The 21,690-nt window shown below is 45.8% G+C and overlaps 1 protein-coding gene across 1 annotated transcript in view; it reads right to left on the bottom strand.

The window, feature by feature from the left end:
- Positions 1–21,690, bottom strand: part of NUB1 (negative regulator of ubiquitin like proteins 1) — a 176,863-nt gene that overhangs the window by 70,794 nt on the left and 84,379 nt on the right. The window contains exons 7-9 of the mRNA XM_063921843.1: positions 17,125–17,213; positions 14,309–14,415; positions 12,188–12,374 (exon numbers count right to left, since the gene is read on the bottom strand). Of these exons, the coding sequence (XP_063777913.1) occupies positions 12,188–12,374; positions 14,309–14,415; positions 17,125–17,213 (383 nt within the window). The remainder of the gene's footprint in view (positions 1–12,187; positions 12,375–14,308; positions 14,416–17,124; positions 17,214–21,690) is intronic.

The following is a 21,690-nucleotide window of genomic DNA, read 5'->3' as shown; positions in this document are numbered from 1 at the left end:
CCCTATCCTTATCCCTCCTCCAGAAGCCTCTGCAGAATGTCAACATGTTCCATTGACACTGCAACTGTTGACATTCTAGTGTCGATATTACGACTGTTTACATTTTAAATGTAGACATGATGAATGCAACCCATATCAGCTACTAAGTAAGTGCACACAGTATACAGCCCAACCTCAATAAGAGAGTGCTGCTTCCCGTACTCACACACAGCGCAGCAATATAGATAGTCCCAATGATGCACAGCACAACATTCTGCTATGGAAAGTGTGTGCAGTCTACGGAACACTCAGGGTAAGAGAGCGATAGTAACATGCCTGCACTACATGTAAAATATTCCTAACAATATCCTGGTAAGAAAATGTAGATAGTGTATAGCGCCATAGGTCGGTAAGAAAGCTATTAGAAGACGCAATGTGTATCCTGGAAAAATGTGGAGAACGCGAATACTCTTACAACCGACCTAAGTACTTATAGTGTCAATAGTCTGCAAACAGGTCAAGCACATTACAATTATATCAGATGTCACAAACACTGTGGGGTATACTATTAGCCGCGATAACGTGATCCGCGATTGCGGCTAATATAATCGTACCTATCTCCCGAAAAATCGGATTATTGCAGCCTGTGTGCTCCCGTTAATCACACCTATACTATTACAAATCAGCGAGAATGGCAATCGCCCAATAATTCCAGCCGGTAAAAACATAGGAAAAAGTGGGGAAAAGTGCCCGTAGCCCCAAAAATGCCAAACTAATATTGGAAAACATTAGAGAAGTCTATTAGTGTGCATAATATAACTAACTGGTGTCATTAAATTGGGTCAAATGGCTGTTATATGTAATTTTTTATTTTTTTTAAATGATGAAAAATTATAGAAAGCAAAATAAGTGTACACATTAAATCTAAGGAACATAAAAATTGGTATCAATATATATTTAGGTCATTTTAGGGGACTTAAAAAAAAAACCATGTGGAAACGGACAGATTACTCCCATCTGCAAGACTAAAAACACTTGTCCCACTCATAAAGCACCTCAATATACCTGTTTCACACCTTTCCATCATTGCATTTTTTACACCAAAAATGACATGTCACTATTGGCTAATTAAAAATAATTTAAAACTTTTAAGTGCCCCCCAGGGGTTCTGAGAACCAAATCCCGACATTTTTATCTTAACATAGGGATTTTGCACTACTAATCCCCAGCTCTGAGATGGTTAAGAGAAATCCGCGATAAACCCTATGGAGACTTTTCGGCGATAACTTATTGCTGATAATAGGATACCGAGTTATCACATTTGAGATAATTTATTGACAAACTGCAACATTGCGGCTAATAGGATAACCCCGTTGGGTTTAGCAAACAAGTCTCATGATTGTAGCCTCTAATATACAGACATGCATGAGAACAGGTACCACCCAGCAATCATGTGTGTCCAGATTACCCATGCACAAACACTGACTATAAACCATCTTCTTCTCTGACTTCCAGGTTACACATATGTAATAAACAAAGCTTAGACACATCTTCCATATATTGCTCACATCTCCGCCATCTTACACCATATAGGACTCTAGATCAAGGTAAAATATATCCTCAGTTCTGAGAAACTAGTGAAACTTTTCTTATATACAAGTGTGTGAGGGTTATGAGTAGCTCATTTTTCTAAGTGAGCATCTATCAGGTTTCCTGTTGGTTTAAATGTCACTGTAAAGCACACAGGGCTTATTTCTGTGATATTTGCTAACAGGCTGTAACTGAGCCAGAGGGGATTTAGGCAATCACCAAAATCTGGTCTGATCTGCCCACCCACACGTGGAAACTATTTGTTAACTGTGACGGTGACGGAAAGGGAGCCGCAGGACAAACTTTTTTTTTAAAGAGGGGGGGGGGGGGGGGGGGGCGAGTCTGATCATTTCAAAGATAGATATGCATATCTCCCAACATGACCCTCTCCAGGAGGGACACAAGGCTCTGCTTCTGGACTTCTCTCTTAATTTGTGATTGGCAGCACCTGTATTGAACAGGTTAATGGATAAGAAAGGTGTTTCAGCACAGGTGAGGGCAATCATAAATTAAGAGGGAAGTCCAGGAGCAGAGCATTCTGTCCCTCCTGCAGAGGGTCATGTTGGGAGGTATGGGTAATGTATTAATTAAAAAAAACACACACACAAAAAAAAAAAAAAATCAGTCATGCATTGATAGTCCTTCCCAATGGATCACGTTTCCCAGTGATGCGTGCAGGAGCAGAGGCAAGCAATGGCATTAATATCAATCATTAGTCTTCTCTTCAGTGCACTAAGGGGCCTATTTATTACTTGCAATATTTGCCCATAAAAGAGCAAGGCGAGAGAACTGGGGGCTGATTCATTCTGAGGTGGAAGAAAAATAAAATTAACTTTTACAAACCATGTCGTAATGCAAGGAGTGCAAACACATTTATTGTTTTTGCATGCAGGATAAAAGGAGATTTATGGTAGACTTACCATAGTTAAATCTCTTTCTGCGAGGTACACTGGATTCCACAGGGAATACATCGGGCTTTGACTGTTCCCAGGATGCACTGCACCGCCTCCTCTATAACCGGATGTGGTATGAAAGGTAGATAGTGTGTAGGTCGACCACTATTGGTCGACAGTAACTAGGTCGACAGGTCAAAAGGTCGACATGAGTTATTTTATTTTTTTTCAGTGTCATTTTCTTCGTAGAGTGACCAGGAACCCCAATTAGTGCACAGTGTCCCCTCGCATGGCTCCTACCGTTCCAATGGTAGTCCACGTGGATCGTTAAGTATGAAAAGGTAAAAAAAAAAAAAAAAAAAAGTGAAACCTCATGTCGACCTTTTGACATGTCAACATAGAGACCCCGTCGACCTAGAGACCCTGTCGACCTAGTTACTGTCAACCAATAGTGGTCGACCTAGATAGTGTTGACCTAGTTATTGTCGACCTAGAGACCGGATCCCCTATAACCCCGCCTCCGGAGCTCAGTTTCGTTAACCAGTCCAATGCAGTAGCAGGTAAAAGATGGCAGATGTTAGTCACATAGAAGCATATTCTCACGACAAGAGAAGGGACCAGAGGCTAATGCAACCCAAAGAAGCTAAGTGCGTCAGGGTGGGCGCCCATGGAATCCAGTGTACCTTGCAGAAAGAGATTTAACTATGGTAAGTTCTTACCATAAATCTCGTTTTCTGCAGTGAGGTACACTGGCTCCACAGGGAATAACATCGGGGATGTCCTAAAGCAGTTCCTTATGGGAGGGGACGCACTGTAGCGGGCACAAGAACCCGGCGTCCAAAGGAAGCATCCTGGGAGGCGGAAGTATCGAAGGCATAGAACCTTAGTAACGTGTTCACTGAGGACCACATAGCTGCCTTGCACATTTGTTCAAGGGTTGCACCACGGCGAGCTGCCCAAGAAGGTCCAACAGACCGAGTAGAATGGGCTTTGATAGCAGCAGGAGCTAGGAGTCCAGCCTGTGCATAAGCTTGTGCAATCACCATTCTAATCCATCTGGCCAAGGTTTGCTTATTCGCAAGCCAGCCACGTCTATGAAAACCAAAAAGTACAAAAAGGGTATCTGACCTCCGGATAGAGGCAGTCCTCTCCACGTAGATACCACATCCAAAGACCGTTTTTTGAAAGACAAACCAGAAAAGATAAAAGCCGGAACCACAATCTCTTGGTTAAGATGGAAAGAAGATACCACGTTAGGTAGATAACCGGGGCGAGTTTGAAGAACTGCTCGGTCAAGGTGAAAAATCAAAAAGGGTGGATGACAGGACAAAGCGCCCAAGTCCGACACCCTCCTAGCAGAGGTAATGGCCAGCAGAAACATGACCTTAAGCGTAAGGCATTTAAGGTCCGCAGACTCAAGAGGTTCAAATGGAGATTCTTGTAGGGCATTTAAGACAACAGACAGATCCCATGGAGCCACGGGAGGGACATAGGGAGGCTGAATCCGTAAAACACCCTGAGTGAAAGTATGAACATCAGGAATATACGCAATTTTTCTCTGAAACCACACCGACAAGGCAGATATATGAACCTTCAGTGAGGCCAGACGAAGGCCTAAATCTAGGCCTTGTTGCAGAAAAGCCAAAAGCCTGGAAGTTCTGAACGAATAGGCATCATAACCATGTGAAGTAAGAGTTCCAGATCCTGTAATAAATCCGTGCAGAAGCTGGTTTGCGGGCCTTAAACAAAGTTTGAATAACCGCCTCTGAGAATCCTTTGGCCCTCAGGAGTGAAGCTTCAAAACCCACGCCGTCAAGGCCAGTCTGGGCAGGTCCGGGTAGACACAAGGGCCCTGAACGAGGAGGTCTGGGTGTTGAGGAAGTAGAAGAGGACGCTCTATCGATAGGCCTTGCAGGTCTGAGAACCAATGCAGTCTGGGCCACGCTGAAGCGACTAGAAGTAGTACTCCTCTTTCTTGCTTGAACTTCCGTAGTACCCTGAGCAGGAGTGACACTGGACGGAACACGTATGGCAGCCGAAAATTCCATGGAATTGCCAGTGCGTCCACGAACGTTGCCTGAGGATCCCTTGTCCTTGATCCGCAGACCGAAACCTTGTGATTGTGTCGAGACGCCATCAGGTCTACATCTGGTAGGCCCCACTTGTCCACTAGGAATTGAAAAACTTTCAGATGAAGACTCCACTCTCCGGCATGAAAGTCCTGACGACTGAGGAAATCCGCTTCCCAGTTGAGGACTCCGGGAATGAACACTGCCGATATTGGGGGTAATTCCAAGTTGATCACAGCAGGAAATTTTTTAGCAGTTGGGCAAAACCATGTGCACTGCAGGGGTGGGTGGGGGGGGGCAGATATAACATTTGCAGAGAGAGTAAGATTTGGGTGGGTTATTTTGTTTCTGTGCAGGGTAAATACTGGCTGCTTTATTTGTACACTGCAATTTAGATTGCAGATTGAACTCACCACACCCAAATCTATCTCTCTCTGCACATGTTATATCTGCCTCCCCTGCAGTGCACATGGTTTTGCCCAACTGCTAACAAAGTTCCTGCTGCGATCAACTCAGCATTACCCCCCTTGCTGGAAGATGGCGTTCCGCTCAACGGAGGATTTTTGATACTTCCAGCAATGCCATGCAGCTTCGAGTCGAGTGCCGCATTGATGATTTATGTACGCCACCGTGGCGGCGTTGTCTGATTGTACTTGAACAGGCCTGTTCTGTTCCAAAGGCAGGGCAAGTGTCAACACATTGAACACTGCCTGCAATTCCAAAATGTTTATTGGGAGGAGAGATTCCTCCCTGGTCCACCGACCCTGGAGAGAGTATTACTCCAACACCACACCCCAACCCCACAGGCTGGCATCCGTTGACAGGAGGACCCAGATGAAGATCCAGAAGGGACGGCCCCTGCTCAACTGTTGGCCCTGTAGCCACCAGCTCAGTGACAGACGAACCTCAAGAGTCAAGGAGATCATTTGAGACCTGATCCGATGGGGCAGGCCGTCCCACTTGGAAAGGATTAACTGTTGCAGAGGGCGGGAATGAAATTGAGCGTACTCTACCATGTCGAAAGCCAACACCGTGAGGCCTAGTACTTGCATCGCCGAGTGTATCGACGCTCTTGGGCGAGAGAGGAAGTATCTGAATCTGTCCAGAAGATTCAGGACTTTCTCTGGAGACAGAAACAATCTCTGGCTGTGTGTGTCCAGCAGTGCCCCCAGGTGCACCATGTTCCGAGCAGGGACCAGCGAGGACTTTTTCCAGTTGATGAGCCACCCGTGGGCTTGTAGGAATTGGACCGTCCGTTCCAGATGACTGAGGAGAACATCTTGGTAGTTCGCCAGGATCAGCAAGTCGTCCAGATGCGGCAGGATCCTGATTCCCTGACGGCGGAGAAGGGCCGTCATCACGGCCATGACCTTGGTGAAAATCCGAGGGGCCGTGGCCAGTCCAAATGGCAGAGCCTGGAACTGATAATGAAGTTTGCCAATAGCAAACCGCAGATACTGTTGATGCGATACGGCAATAGGTATATGCAGGTAAGCATCCTGTATGTACAGGGATACCATATAGTCGTCGTGTTCCATGGCCAGTACAATAGAGCGCAGAGTTTCCATACAGAAAACGTGCGGACACTCACAAATTTGTTCAATGTTTTGAGGTTGAGTATAGGCCGGAAGGACCCATTTGGCTTTGGATCTAGAAACAAGGTCGAATAGTATCCCTGCCTGTCTGGGACAGAGGTACCGGCACTACTACTTCTGTGTCCAGGAGAGATTGCACAACCAAGTGTACAGCTTGCTCTTTCAATGGATCCGAAGGGATAACCGTCGAGCAGAACTGGCAAGGGGGATGTCTCTTGAAAGAGATTGCGTACCTGTAAGACACAACTTTCCGCACCCAGGCGTCCGAAGTGGTTTTTAACCAGACCTGGGCGAACTGCAGAAGTCGGCCTCCCACCCTGGGGTCGCCCAGGGGGAGGCCCGCCCCGTCATTCAGCAGGCTTGTATTGTTTGGAAGCAGGCTGACGGGCGGCCCAGGATTGTTTAGGTTTGGGGGCTCAGTGGATTTGGAAGTACGAGCCTGTCTTGGGTATGCCTGACCCTTTGCCTTCCCTGGAGGTCGAAAGGAACGAAAAGTGGTACTCTTTGCCTTCGGTGCAGAAGGATTAGTACTTGGAAGAAACGCAGTCTTAGCAGTTGCCAAGTCAGTCACAATCTTATTCAGATCCTCCCCAAAAAGGATGTCTCCCTTAAAAGGGAGCACCTCCAAGGTCTTTTTGGAGACTAGGTCCACTTTCCAGGACCTCAATCACAGAATTCGGCGAGCCAGTATAGACGTAGTAGACGCCTTGGCTGCCATTACACTTGCCTCAGAGGCCGCCTCCTGAATATAGTGGGAGGCTGTGGTAATATGAGACAGATGCTGTCTGGCAGTGTCAGAAATATCCTGAGACAGCTAATCCTCAATTACCTGAAGCCATGCTTCAATTCCTTTCGCAGCCCAGGAGGCTGCTATAGTGGGTCTATGTACAGCACCGATAAGAGAGTAAATAGACTTCAGGCATCCCTCCTCACGCTTATCTGTCGGTTCCTTCAGTGAGGTGATAGGCAGTCTAGATGACACCACAAGACGGCGGACATGAGAGTCCACCGGCGGTGGAGCTTCCCACTTGTTACTCAACTCTGCAGGGATAGGATAACGAGCTAGCATCTTTTTAGACAGAGAAAATTTCTTTCCTGGAGACGACCAGGATTCCTGACATATGTCCATTAAATGGTCAGAATATTGAACTCATCAGGTTTCTTAGATGCAGTAGTGGGATCGATCTCATTATCAATTTGGAGAATCAGCTTAATAGCCTCCACTAGGTCAGGAATATCAACCTAGGTTGTAGAGTCCTCATCAGAAGTGACTGTATCAGTGTCTGACGGATCAATATATTCCCCATCCTCATCAGAAGAATTATCTGAAAGATTAGTGGATTGTGAGGAAGAAATGGCCCGCTTAGATGACCCCTTGACTCCAGAGGAGCGTGGGGTAGACTTTTGTCTAACCAAAGATTGATTTAATTGTTGTAACTGGGTAGACAGAGTGTCCGCCCAGGGCGGATTAACTACAGGGACAATATGTGGCTGCAATGGCACAGGAGGTCCCACAGGGGTCGTAAGATGTGTCAAAGCGTATTCAGCATATTTGAGAACGCTGCCACAGGTTCCTGATCGGCCACAGGTGCTGCGGGCTGACTGGGAGATGTATGGCACCCAGTGCTAGAACCATCAGCTAAAACTTCCCCCTCAGGTAAATCCTTGGTGCCAGCACTGCATGATGCAGAAGCGTCCGCGGATTTCCCGCCTTGTGTGGCAGACATAATAGGGGATGTAGCCTTAGAGCGTAACAGTACAATATAGCCAGACAAACACAAAACCTGCAAATAACCCCCTCATTTATGTGACAGTAAATACAGGACACAAACAGAGGATTAAAGCTTCTTAAAAAGCTCTTTTCAGGACTGCCTAGCACAGCCCCACCAGTTAAGTGACCAGCTCTGCAGGAACCAACTTACAAACTGAGCATAACACCTTTTTTCTGGACTGTGTCCAGGATCATCCCTAGGAAACAGAAGAGAAGTCGTCGGAACCAGCTGCGATTTTGGAATATTGAGAATCCAATCGTGCTGCCGCAACACTACCTGAGATAGTGCTACACCGACTTCCAACTGTTCCCTGGATCTTACCCTTATCAGGGAATCGTCCAAGTAAGGGATAACTAAAAATTCCCTTCCTTCGAAGGGATATCATTTCGGCCATTACCTTGGTAAAGACCCGGGGTGCCGTGGACCATCCCTACGGCAGCGTCTGAACTGATAGTGACAGTTCTGTACCATAACCTGAGGTACCCTTGGTGAGAAGGGTAAATTTTGACATGAAGGTAAGCATCCTTGATGTCCCGAGACATCATGTAGTCCCCTTCTTCCAGGTTCGCAATCACTGCTCTGAGTGACTCAATCTTGAATTTGAACCTCTGTATGTAAGTGTTCAAAGATTTTTGATTTTAGATTTAGAATCGGTCTCACCGAGCCGTCTGGCTTCGGTACCACAATAGTGTGGAATAATACCCCGTTCCCTGTTGCAGGAGGGGTACCTTGATTATCACCTGCTGGGAATACAGCTTGTGAATGGCTTCTAAAACTGCCTCCCTGTCAGAGGGAGACGTCGGTAAAGCCAACTTTTGGAAACGGCGAGGGGGAGACGTCTCGAATTCCAATATGTACCCCTGAGATATTACCTGAAGGATCCAGGGGTCTACTTGCGAGTGAGCCCACTGCGCACTGAAATTCATTGAGAACGGGCCCCCACCGTGCCTGAGCTTGTAAGGCCCTAGCGTCATACTGAGGGCTTGGCAGAGGCGGGAAAGGGTTTCTGTTCCTGGGAACTGGCTAATCTCTTCAGCCTTTTTCCTCTCCCTCTGTCACGAGCAGAAAAGAGGAACCTTTTGTCCGCTTGCCAACAAAGGACTGCGCCTGATAATACGGCGTCTTATTTTGAGAGGCGACCTGGGGTACAACGTGGATTTCCCAGTTGTTGCCGTGGCCACCAGGTCTAAAAGACCGACCCCAAATGTCCCCTTTCAAAGGCAATACTTCCAAATGCCGTTTGGAATCTGCATCACCTGACCATTTTACTGGTAGAATTGGACAACGCACTTATACTTGATGCCAGTCGGCAAATATTCCGCTGTGCATCATGCATATATAGAAATGCATCTTTTAAATGCTCTATAGGCAATAATATACTATCCTTATCTAGGATATCAATATTTCCAGTCAGGGAATCCGACCATGCCAACCCAGCACTGCACCTCCAGGCTGAGGCGATTGCTGGTCGCAGTATAACACCAGTATGTGTGTGAATACATCTTTGGATACTCTCCTGCTTTCTATCAGCAGGATCCTTAAGGGCGGCCATCTCATGAGAGGGTAGAGCCCTTGTTCTTACAAGCGTGTGAGCGCCTTATCCCCCCTAGGGGGTGTTTCCCAACGCACCCTAACCTCTGGCGGGAAAGGGTATACAGCCAATACTTTTTAAGAAATTATCAATTGTTATCGGGGGGAAACCCACGCATCATCACACACCTCATTTTATTTCTCAGATTCAGGAAAACTACAGGTAGTTTTTCCCTCACCGAACATAATACCCCTTTTTGGTGGTACTCGTATTATCAGAAATGTATAAAACATTTTCCATTTTCTCAATAATGTAACGTGTGGCCCTACTGGAAATCACGGTTGTCTCTTCACCGTCGACACAGGAGTCAGTATCCGTGTCGGCGTCTGAGGTAACAGGCGCTTTAGAGCCCCTGACGGCCTATGAGACGTCTGGACAGGCACAAGCTGAGTAGCCGGCTGTCTCATGTCAACCACTGTTTTTGTTATACAGAGCTGACACTGTCACGTAATTTTCAACAGTACATCCACTCAGGTGTCGACCCCCTAGGGGGTGACATCACTGTTACAGACACTCTGCTCCGTCTCCACATCATTTTTCTCCTCATACATGTCGACACAAACATACCGACACACAGCACACACACAGGGAATGCTCTGATAGAGGACAGGACCCCACGACCCCTTTGGGGAGACAGAGGGAGAGTTTGCCAGCACACACCAGAGCGCTATATATATATACAGGGATAACCTTATATAAGTGTTTCTCCCTTTATAGCTGCTGTTTTATATTTGCTGCCAATAGTGCCCCCCCCTCTCTTGTTTTACCCTGATTCTTGTAGCAGGACTGCAGGGGAGAGTCAGGGAGCCGTCCTTCCAGCGAAGCTGTGAAAGAAAATGGCGCTTGTGTGCTGAGGAGAAAGGCTCCGCCCCCTTCACGGCGGCCTTTTCTCCCGCTTTTTTCTGGAAAACTGGCAGGGGTTAAATGCATCCATATAGCCCAGGAGCTATATGTGATGCATTTCTTTAGCCATATAAGGTTTTTATAGTGTTTTATTGCGTCTCAGGGCGCTCCCCCCCAGCGCCCTGCACCCTCAGTGACCGGAGTGTGAAGTGTGCTGAGAGCAATGGCGCACAGCTGCAGTGCTGTGCGCTACCTTATTTGAAGAAAGGAACGTCTTCTGCCGCCGCTTTCTCCGGACCTCTTCGCTCTTCTGGCTCTGTAAGGGGGCCGGCGGCGCGGCTCCGGGACCCATCCAGGCTGAACCTGTGATCGTCCCTCTGGAGCTAATGTCCAGTAGCCAAGAAGCCCAATCCACTCTGCACGCAGGTGAGTTCGCTTCTTCTCCCCTTAGTCCCACGATGCAGTGAGCCTGTTGCCAGCAGGACTCACTGAAAATAAAAAACCTATTTAAACTTTTACTTCTAAGCAGCTCAGGAGAGCCACCTAGCCTGCACCCTTCTCGTTCGGGCACAAAAATCTAACTGAGGCTTGGAGGAGGGTCATAGGGGGAGGAGCCAGTGCACACCAGCTAGTCTAAAGCTTTTACTTTTGTGCCCAGTCTCCTGCGGAGCCGCTATTCCCCATGGTCCTTACGGAAGTCCCAGCATCCACTAGGACGTCAGAGAAAAGCTCTTTTCAGGACTGCCTAGCACAGCCCCACCAGTTAAGTGACCAGCTCTGCAGGAACCAACTTACAAACTGAGCTCCAGTGCCTGGAGGCGGGGTTATAGAGGGGGCAGTGCAGTGCATACTGGGAACAGTCAAAGCTTTAGCCTGTTGGTGCCTCGGATAAAGCTCCAACTCTACACCCCGATGTATTCCCTGTGGAATCCCAGTGTACCCCGCTGCAGAAATACGGGCTGCTATTGCATGTACCCACAAATGCTAGACAGCTTTATTTTGACACTGCAATTTAGATTAGCGTTTGGACACACCCTTCCCCGCACATTTTACATCTGCCCCACCTGCAGTGCAACATGGTTTTACCAAGGTGTTCAGTTACATGTTCGACTAGCCCCTAATGTGGAAAGAAGGATGAACATTAGTAACTGCACAACATATTCAGGTCAAAGCACGTTTTTTTTGCATATAAAAGCTCTAATATAAATGGCTTGCTTTCAAAGTATTTAATATAATGTCTAAAGAAAATGTACAGTGGATGGGAAAATGATGTTTCAATGTTGTCAGAGAGAAGAACGACAGCGGAATCCCAACAGATTCTGACGGTAAGTACTGGGGATAGGGTTAGGCTGCGGGAGGGGTAGGTTAGAGGTAGGGTCAAAATACCTACCGAGATACATCTGGATTCTCACCGTCGGGATGCTGCTGTCAGCATCCTGACCATCGGGATTAGTACTGCCGGGATTAAGTACCCAACTCGCTGTCTTATTTATCTGCTAGAACAATGTGGGCTCTAGCTGAGAAGAGTCTGTTAGTCATGGCTTACGGTCATTAGGTCGACCACTATTGGTTGACATGCATTGGGTCGACATGGTCATTAGGTCGACATGAACAAGATATGGAAAAAGGGTGACATGAGTTTTTTTACAATTTTTATTTTTTGAACTTTTTAGACGTCATGTTGACCTTGTTCATACCGACCCAATGACCATGTCGACCTGTTAACCATGTCGACCAATAGTGGTCGACCTAATGACTGTCTACCTAAATCTTGTCGCCCTAATGACCCATACCCGTCAGTCATTGGACAGCTAGTTTTGATGTCATTGTGAAAGAGTAAAGAGAGACAACATACTTTTATGTGGACCAGCCTCTCGTGGTTTTCTCCATAGCATTTGTTGAAGCACCTTTGGGACATGTTTAGCTTTGAGTCTGCATCGTCCAAGCAGTCTAACTGACCCAAGCGGAAGTAGCACCACACAATGTCAAGCTGCAGGACAGCATAATTATCCACAGAGTCTATTAGCTCTGTTCCACACTCACTGGAAAAGATGACACAACAGAAAAAATATAACATTATTCTTTGTTTCTAATGCCTGGAATGTGTGTGCCGTCTATGAGAGGAGGTGGCTATGCAGCTCGCTTCCTACTGGTTGCACTCGAATTATCTATCGCTACAGAAAATAGTGAACGCAAATCTTCCCACACTGAACTCAGACAACAGCCACTACTACTGGGAGCGGGGTAATAATCAAACTCCTATAATAACAGCTATCGTACACTTTTCAGGAGGACAATACCACTGATGGATACTTTCCATATTTCACAACCCCTGTGTCTACATTCATATTTACAGAATATAACCCAATGCAGCCATTAATGAAGCTTTTTTTTTTTTTTTTTTGCAGTGCTAGGAAACCCTGTATAGTATCCATATAGTGACCCATTCTCTTCCAACCCTTTCTCCACCTTTTCAGGCCAATATAGTCTGCAGCTGCTGACTCCCCAGCTCCATCAAGATAAACACTGTAGTATGGCTAGAGTCTCCAAAAACCCTACAATAGTCCCATTCCTTCTTCCAGGTACCAAAGCATCATGCACCCAACAAAGCAGAGTTAAAATCTTAGATTGAACAGCAGAGTTGGAACTTGCGAGTGGTGGGCCCAAAATATGCTTTGGGACCCTCCCTTCCAGGCCCCAAGCTGAGTTCGTAATATGGTACGCGATCGTGCGCCATGTGACTGTCAAACAATAGAGACAGCATCCTAGTGTCTTATAATATTCAGGCCAGTGTCTGATGTCAGCAACTCTGCTTAGAAGCTCCACAGATAGGTCTGCTGGCATAGGGTGACTTGAGAGAGACAAAGGGTGATTGGGAGAGGTAGAGGATGATGCACAGAAATAGAGGATGATGCGCAGAAACAGAGGATGATGAGCAGAGATTGACGTGGAGAGGTAGAGGATGACAGGCAGAAACAAAGGATGACAGGCAGAGGGAGACGCGGAGACGTAGAGGATGACAGGCAGAGAGTGACAGGGCGAGGTAGAGGATGACAGGCAGAGAGTGACAGGGCGAGGTAGAGGATGACAGGCAAAAACAGAGGAGGACAGGCAGAGAGTGACGTGGAGAGGTAGAGGATGACAGGCAGAAACAGAGGATGACAGGCAGAGGGTGACGGGGAGAGGCAGAGGGTGACGGGGAGAGGCAGAGGGTGACGGGGAGAGGTAGAGGATGACAGGTAGAAACAGAGGATGACAGGCGGAGGGTGACGGGTAGAGGATGACAGGCAGAAACAGAGGATGACAGGCAGAGGGTGACGGGGAGAGGTAGAGGATGACGGGGAGAGGTAGAGGATGACAGGTAGAAACAGAGTATGACAGGCAGAGGGTGACGGATAGAGGTAGAGGATGACAGGCAGAAACAGAGGATGACAGGCAGAGGGTGACGGGGAGATGCACCTGCAGTAGTTCCACCCCTGTTGAATAGATTGCTGCTCCAATAAATCATTTACAAGCAGCAAATAATTAAAAAGGATATTATCCTGCTGTTTGTGAAATGCAGCAAGAATTCATTTACCAAACCTGTAAAGTATTTATGAGCTGTAGTAAATAGAATGCTGCATGGCAGTACTGGGAGAAGGGAGGGCTTTCTTAATAAAGATCTTCCAGGGAAGATGGCTCAACTCCTTGTCGGATGGGATGAGGAAACAAACTCCCAATTCCCTTAAAATGAACATTAGAATACTAAACGGACTGCAATATATTTGACATGATACAAATGTTAGTTGAAGGGACATGAAATCAGCAGACCTACTAAAAGCACATTAGACTTTGACCTTTGCAGTCCCTTGGTGAGACCTGGCATATGTTGCAATGTTTTTCCCTCCAACTCAGAAATGAGGACAGACTAATTTGAGGAAAAACAAAAGCGAGACCTTGTAACCTTGTATACAGATAAGGATGAATCAGCTCTTACCAGAAGTGCTTGTCTGCATCCAACAAGAACTGCAGTGCTAAAGCATACTCTGTTCTCTTCAGGAATGCTCTTCCCCGTTCATGATAGCCCATAGCCAGCATGAGGGCCTGGATACAAGAATTCAAGCAACGGAACAGTCAGAAATAGTCATCATTACACATAGGACAATGTGGCGAAAAACAAATGTTGCAAGCTGAAAAGAAAACAGGGCAGAGATTGCAGAGACGGGTCTCTGGGGAGAGATTTCTTACTATCACCCACATTACTGAGATAGGAGCTTTCCAGATTCCAGCAATGACATATGGGGAGAAATGAACGATTCAAACTTTCCAAAGCGTCATTAAAGAGGTCAGGCAGTCACATAAAGTAACAGTAAGCACCCCATACTGACGGTATCTGGATGGAAGATAGACAGTAAATACAGTAGACTGACTGTCAATAGGTCGACACCAGATGGTCAGCAGTCAAAAGGTCAACAGGGTCAAATGGACAGTTAAATGGTTGCCATGGACTTAGGTTGGCAGGTTCAAAAGGTCAACACGTGGATTTTCATGGATTTTTTATGGTTAGGGTCAGAGTTAGAGTAAGGCCATGGGGGAGGGTTAGGTTTAAAAATCAGGGCTAGGGTTAGGTTTAGAGTAAAAAAAAAAAAAAAGTAAACTTTATGTGTTTACCATTTGCATGTCGACCATATAATGGTCAATCTATTGGCTGTCGTCCATCTGGTGCTCCATATGATTGTGATGTGGTGAATGAGGGATAATTTTGGTTATATTCTACAAGTGAAACATACAACAGCCTAACCACAGAGGGGGGCGGGGGGGGAAGTGGGGTGTGCACACAAAACCACACACAGAATTCTCAACTTCAGTTATCAACAGCCACCAACAGGTCATGTTGACAATGATCATTGAAATCATTGAGTTATTCCATTTCGTTGGTCAGTAATTATGCCTCAGATAAAAATTCTCAAAACATTTGCTTAATGAGTATATCATATGTAAACGGCTTACCTTGTAATATGGGAGCCATGATCAGCTGGCCAGCAGTGCGCAAAGCTTCATGTGATAAACTACGGCCAAGTGCAAGTATCTGACAACCTCATTTATTTTCCCTATTTTGTCTTTTTTTTTCTTTTTAGGATTTGTAACGTACACAAAGTGTATAGTTATAGAGACATGAACAATGTAGTGATCTATTTCCTCTCCCTTTTTATGGATAATTTTGTATTTAAATCAAAGGTTAGCCTGAGATGGGCGGAGCTCCGAGATTCCTGTCAAACTCGTACGTTTTTTTAAAGCAGCAAACATTTACAAGTAAAAATCTGGTTGGTTTATGTAAACGTTTGCTGCTTTAAAGAAAAACGTACGAGTTCGGCCAGAATCTCGGAGCTCCGGCCATCTCACACTCCATTACATCCGGCCCATAGTGTTTCCCAACTCAAGTCCTCAGTGTCCCCTAAAGACCCCCATACATTACAGACATATCTCCGCAATTCTCCGATTCCCTGACAGCCGGGTTGGGGAATTGGGAATATTAAACATGAAAACAAATCTTGGATTCCCCGATCGCATCTGGTCACGATTGGCAATTTGGGGATTATTAAAATGAAGAATTTGCCCGATTCCCCGACTGATCGTCGATGGCCGCCGATCTGCAATTCTGGGAAACAGGGCTCGGCTGTATGGGGGCCTGCACAGTGCATGTTTTACAGATCTCTTCAGTGCCACAACTGCAATAATTACAGATGTGGCCTCATACATATTGCCTCAATATACCACGTAGCGAGAGATGCCTCACAGGAGTGAGCTGACAGGTCCCGCACAACTCCGTTAGCATTGGGCCTTTTTTGCCGAAAATGGGTCCTATTCGCATCGCATCCTATGTAAATAGAACGCACACGCAGACTCTGCTGATTGAAATAATATGCGGCATGCCTGTATTGTGTGTGCGACTGCAGCTGCATCTGCATCCAAAATGGTACGTTTCTAGGAAAACCACTGTAACATACCATGTTGTATGCAGAGAAAGCCGTACACAGAATAAAGGCATGCTGCATATCATTTGAATCAGCATACGCTGCTTGTACATCTAATGTGCATAATTTTGCAAATAATACACATTTTAATTGGAACAAGCTGCATGTAAAGACGCTTGGCGCTACCAAGTCATGCCACGGCATGGCGTCACTAAGAAGGGCTGTTTAATGTGCAGGGAGGCTAGATGTGTGGACACATCTGTAGCTCCACCTAAAAATGTGTCAGCCAATAATGATTACACCTGTACCCCAACTAACATGCACTGTTAGGGGTCCCTGGTGACTGGAGTTAAAAAAACAGTGCCTTAATAATCTATTATCAGCTTTAGACCAGCAATAACGAACAGATACATTTTGCACAGATCTATTATACATTTTTCGCATGGGAGGCATCTTCCACATGCTTAATAGGGCCTTTGTACAAAGCATAGAATTCCCTGTGATGCCACTGGGATTTCCTCTTACAAATGTAAGAACGGCACTAAATGTACAGTGCGCACTTTAATGATAGTAGGACCACTGTATGCTTACTGGTTCTACCATCAGACCCGACAGGTGTCACTGAGAACAGGCTACATACCGACAGTACACAGAAATAACTGCAGCACCCAACTATTTTTTGATACTGTTAAAAATGAAGTGCCAGGAAATTCAGGCTAGGTCCTCCCTCCATACATATTTCACCAAAAACTGACCCCTATGTATTCTAAAAAAAAAGGAGATAATGTACTAGCGATATAACACAGACAAGAACATCAATGAAAACAGTGTATCTTACCTTTTTTGCTGCTTTAGGAATTTTGAGGGATCGACCTGTTTGATTTGCAATCTCCAAGTATGGCATTGTGTCTACATCAGAGGCCTCGTCTGTCAGAAGAAATTCGCTGGGATTTAGTTAGCAAACAACTAGTTTTTCAACAATAAATCTTAAACAATAAAAGGCTAAACACTGTTCCTCACTTCTTACGGGTAGTTTTGGACGAGATCAGCCACTGGTGCTGACATTACTGTCATGTTGTTACGTCATTTTGACAGCTGGTAACTAGTGCAGTAATATTACCCGAAATGCTACACACTAAAACATATTTTGCTAAATGTATTTAGTTGCAACTACAACTCTAGATCTCAGGGGCCATATGTTTGATTAGATATTCCCTTATACCACAGGTAGTCAGAGGTGTTGTGCTTGTTAGCAGCACTAGAGTCACTTATTGCCACGTTTTAGCTTAGCATTTACTCTATGTAGAGCCAAATTACTAATCGGGCAGATGAGACCACAGTCCCAGCCTCCAGATAAAAACAGGGCCATCATTATGACAACAGGGTGAAGACCAGCCATCTACCTGGCCACACAGTTGGACATATTTAGGGAGATACTGGGGCTGATAGTGTAGGTGGTGACAATGTGTCCGTATTGGTCACTCCATCACAGGTCATATCCCTGACTACAGGGGAAGAGGGGAGGGATTTATTTAACAGCGGTTTGTACCACAATGGCCAATGCTCAGAGTAATGTGTCAGGGCTATTCAATTAGAGTACAGTGATCAACTCATGACTAGCTCCAAGACATCACTTAACGCAAAGTTTGTTAGCACCATCCAGAGGTGTGAGCAAATACCTGCATTAATAACTGCATCATTGATAGTCCTGGTTTGATAGCGGGCCTCTAATACCCCTTTTACATTCGCAGGCTCGGGTCATTCCCGGGAATGTGTCCCGGGATATTTCCCTTGACACATTCCTGGGAATGACCCTTTTACATTAGCGTCACCGACCCGGCATATTGCCGGGTTGGTGACGTCACCGCTGACTCTACCAGAGGCGGTGCTTGGAGATAATCTTCTCAAAGCACCGCCTCCTCCTATGCAGAGAATGGGTGCCGGGTCGCCTTGACCTGGTATACCCGTTCACACTGCACAGCTTCCCGGGATGGTCCCGGATTCAACCCTGGTCGAGACCTGGGTTGAAATCCCGGGATGCCCGTCCCGGGAAATTTTAAGTGTACCCTTTTACAAAAATCCCGGGATGATGCGCGTTCACGTGCAAAATCCCGGGATAAAATTGTCAGTGTAAAAGGGGTATAATTGAATAGCTCTGGACACTTCACCCAGAAGCAGAGGCCATGCAGTACAACCTGCAGCTAATTGAATTTCCCCTTTTATGTTCTTCTGGTGTTACAAGTGACAGACACTTCATAAGGCTAGCCGTATACCCGCTACTTGGATAGGATCAGAGGACAAAAAAAGGCGAGTTCCAGCCTCTAAACAAGACGCTACATAAATCTTGTGTCAATGAGGTCTACTTACGTGCTTCGAAGATGCAAAACACAGGCTGATAATCTATCCGATGATTTTAATCTATATGGTCGTAGTTTGAGCCACACTTGCTGACATATTGAAATAGCTGACCGACATCGCCTGTGATATTGCAGCACATGTGGGCAGTAAAAGTGGTCAAATAAAATTTTTTTAAGAATATCTCCAATATACTTGATCTTGTACACTGGTCACTGGGCTGTGGAGTAGCCACACTGCTACAAACTGGAAGCAGCAGTCGACAGAAATCAGTCCAGCGGATTAAATCATCAGCGGTGACACTGCAGCAATGTCTGTCTCGCATATTTAGATTTGTGGTTTGAAAAATCCACGTGCCAGAACTTTTTTTTATTTTATTTTTTTTATTTTTTCCCATTTCCAGGACATTTAATATAGATCTCAATTTATGAAACCTCTTCCTGGCTCTCGAGGAAGATAGTCCAGCCCCTCAAACTTCATACTATAATCATTTTCAACAGCCTTTTAGATATTCTTAAATCTGTTTTTGGCAATCAAACTCCAATGCGATTTAGTCTTTACATGCAAAGTAGACTATCTTAGCTTTTGCCTTTTAAAAAACACATTTTGGGAGTCTGCTCACGCAACCTTTTGGATTTCTTGAGACACAAGTGTACTGCCTTTGGGAGGTCCACTAAGCTCTTCGTGTTCTTTATGTAACAAACAGATTAGTCCTAGTCCATCTTACTATACACACACATGTGAACAGTCTGTTCTCGCAGCAAAGGGCTCTATGTGCACACACCAGTACACCACAGGCCTCACATGGGCATTACATACCCCTAGGACAGGGCCAAAACTAGGATTTTTGTCACCCGGGGCGAGGCAGTAATTAAACACCTCCCTCCCACATCAATCCCTGTTTGAATTTTTTTTTTTTTATTCATTTATTTATTTTATTATCATAAATCCTAACTGGGTAATTGCCAGTATATTGTAATAGTATACATGTTACACCACAGTAGTACCCTATTATACATGTTACGGCTACAGTAGAACCCCTTATACACATTACTCCACATTAGTACCCATTATACACATTACACCAAAGCAGTGCCCCTATTCTATTACTCCCCTGGCAAGCCAGTGACTAGCCGTTAACATGCGTTATTAGTGCCTCAGACTCACTGCAACTTTTTTTTTTTTTTTTTTTAAACGTTACTGAGCTAAAAATAGGATTTTGGTACTTACCAGGTAAATCCTTTTCTTTGAATCCATAGGGGGCACTGGAGTACTTTTGGGATATGGACGGCTTCCGCAGGAACAGGGCACTGAATATTTAAATTTAGAACTCTCCACCCCTCCATATCCCAGAGTACCTCAGTGTTTTTTACTGAGCCGAACAGGAACTATAGAGAGGTTGACAATGGAGAATTACATATAACATAACGGACAACAATAAAGTTGACACATAACGTTACTGACAACTAAACAGTTGACACCATAACCGATAGAACTTGATAATTTGAACCCGTCGGTGAGAGTGTGTTACCATAAGATCCCCTGAACTTACCACAAACCTGGTAAAACTGCTCTGAATGGGCGTCCAGTGCCCCCTATGGATTCAAAGAAAAGGATTTACCTGGTAAGTACCAAAATCCTATTTTCTTTTTCATCCACTAGGGGTCACTGGAGTACTCTTGGGACGTACTAAAGCTTCCCCCGTGGGCGGGAGAGCTGTTTGGCACCTGTAACACTAGGTGGCCAAAGCTAGATGCTGATGCCGCAAACGTATCAAACTTGTAAAAGCGCACAAACGTGTGCACTGATGACCATGTAGCCGCACGGCAAAGCTGCGTCGTAGAAGCCCCACGACCAGCTGTCCATGAAGCTCCCACAGAACGTGTGGAATGAGCTGTTACTGATGTAGGCGGCTGCAACCTAGCATGAAGTAAGCCTGACGTATGGTCAGTTTTATCCATCTGGATAATGTCTGCTTAGAAGCTGGCCAACCCATCCTGGCAGCATCATAGAGAACAAACAACGTATCCGTCTTACGAACTGTAGACGTTTGGGATACATAAACGCGTAATGCGCGTACCACATCCAAAGTTCCAGAATCTTCTGTTAACACAGGATCTACTATTGGTTGATTGATGTGAAAAGATGACACTACCTTTGGTAAGAAAGCGGGATACGTCCGAAGTTCTGCTCTGTCATCATGAAACACCAAATACGGTGGCTTGCATGACAAGGTACCCAAATCTGAAACACGCCTTGCTGAAGCTAAGGCTAGGAGAAAAATTGTTTTCCAAGTGAGAAACTTAATATCCACTTGTTGTAAGGGTTCAAAATATGAAGACTGTAAGAAATCTAAAACCAGATTCAAGTCCCATGGCTCTGTAGGTGGAATGAATGGAGGCTGTACTCTGAGGACACCTTGCAGAAAGGTGTGTACAGACGGCAATAGAGCCAATCGTCTTTGAAAGTAAATTGACAAAGCAGATACCTGCACCTTTAGTGTAGATAAACGCAGTCCTCCATCTAACCCCGTCTGTAGAAATAACAAAAGACGGGATAACTTGAAAGATGATGTCGGAAACTTCTGAGCTTCACACCAACCTATATAGGCACGCCAAATTCTGTATAATGAGCTGCCGTAACTGGCTTCCTAGCTCGTAACATGGTTGGTATAACCGATTCTGGAATGCCCTCTCTTCTTAAGAGGGCGGTCTCAACAGCCACCCCGTCAAACGCAGCCGCGCTAAATCGGGGTAAAGGAACGGACCCTGTTGTAACAGGTCCGGACGTAGTGGGAGCGGCCCAGGATCGTCTGCGAGTAGTCCGCGGAGATCAGAGAACAAAGCTCTCCGAGGCCAATGAGGCGCCACTAGTATGACTGTGGCAGACTCTCTTTTGATCCGTTTTAGCAACAGAGGGAGCAGCGGAAATGGTGGAAACAGAGACACGAGGCTGTACGGCCACGCGATTGTGAGAGCATCCACCGCCACTGCCTGTGGATCTCGCGTTCTGGACACATACTGGGGCGTTTGGTGATTGTGGCGAGATG

Source organism: Pseudophryne corroboree, chromosome 5 (genome assembly GCF_028390025.1).
Source record: "Pseudophryne corroboree isolate aPseCor3 chromosome 5, aPseCor3.hap2, whole genome shotgun sequence".
Taxonomy (NCBI): Eukaryota; Metazoa; Chordata; class Amphibia; order Anura; family Myobatrachidae; genus Pseudophryne; species Pseudophryne corroboree.
The sequence above is the reverse complement of the archived record's forward strand: the minus strand, read 5'-3'. Positions and strand labels throughout refer to the sequence as shown.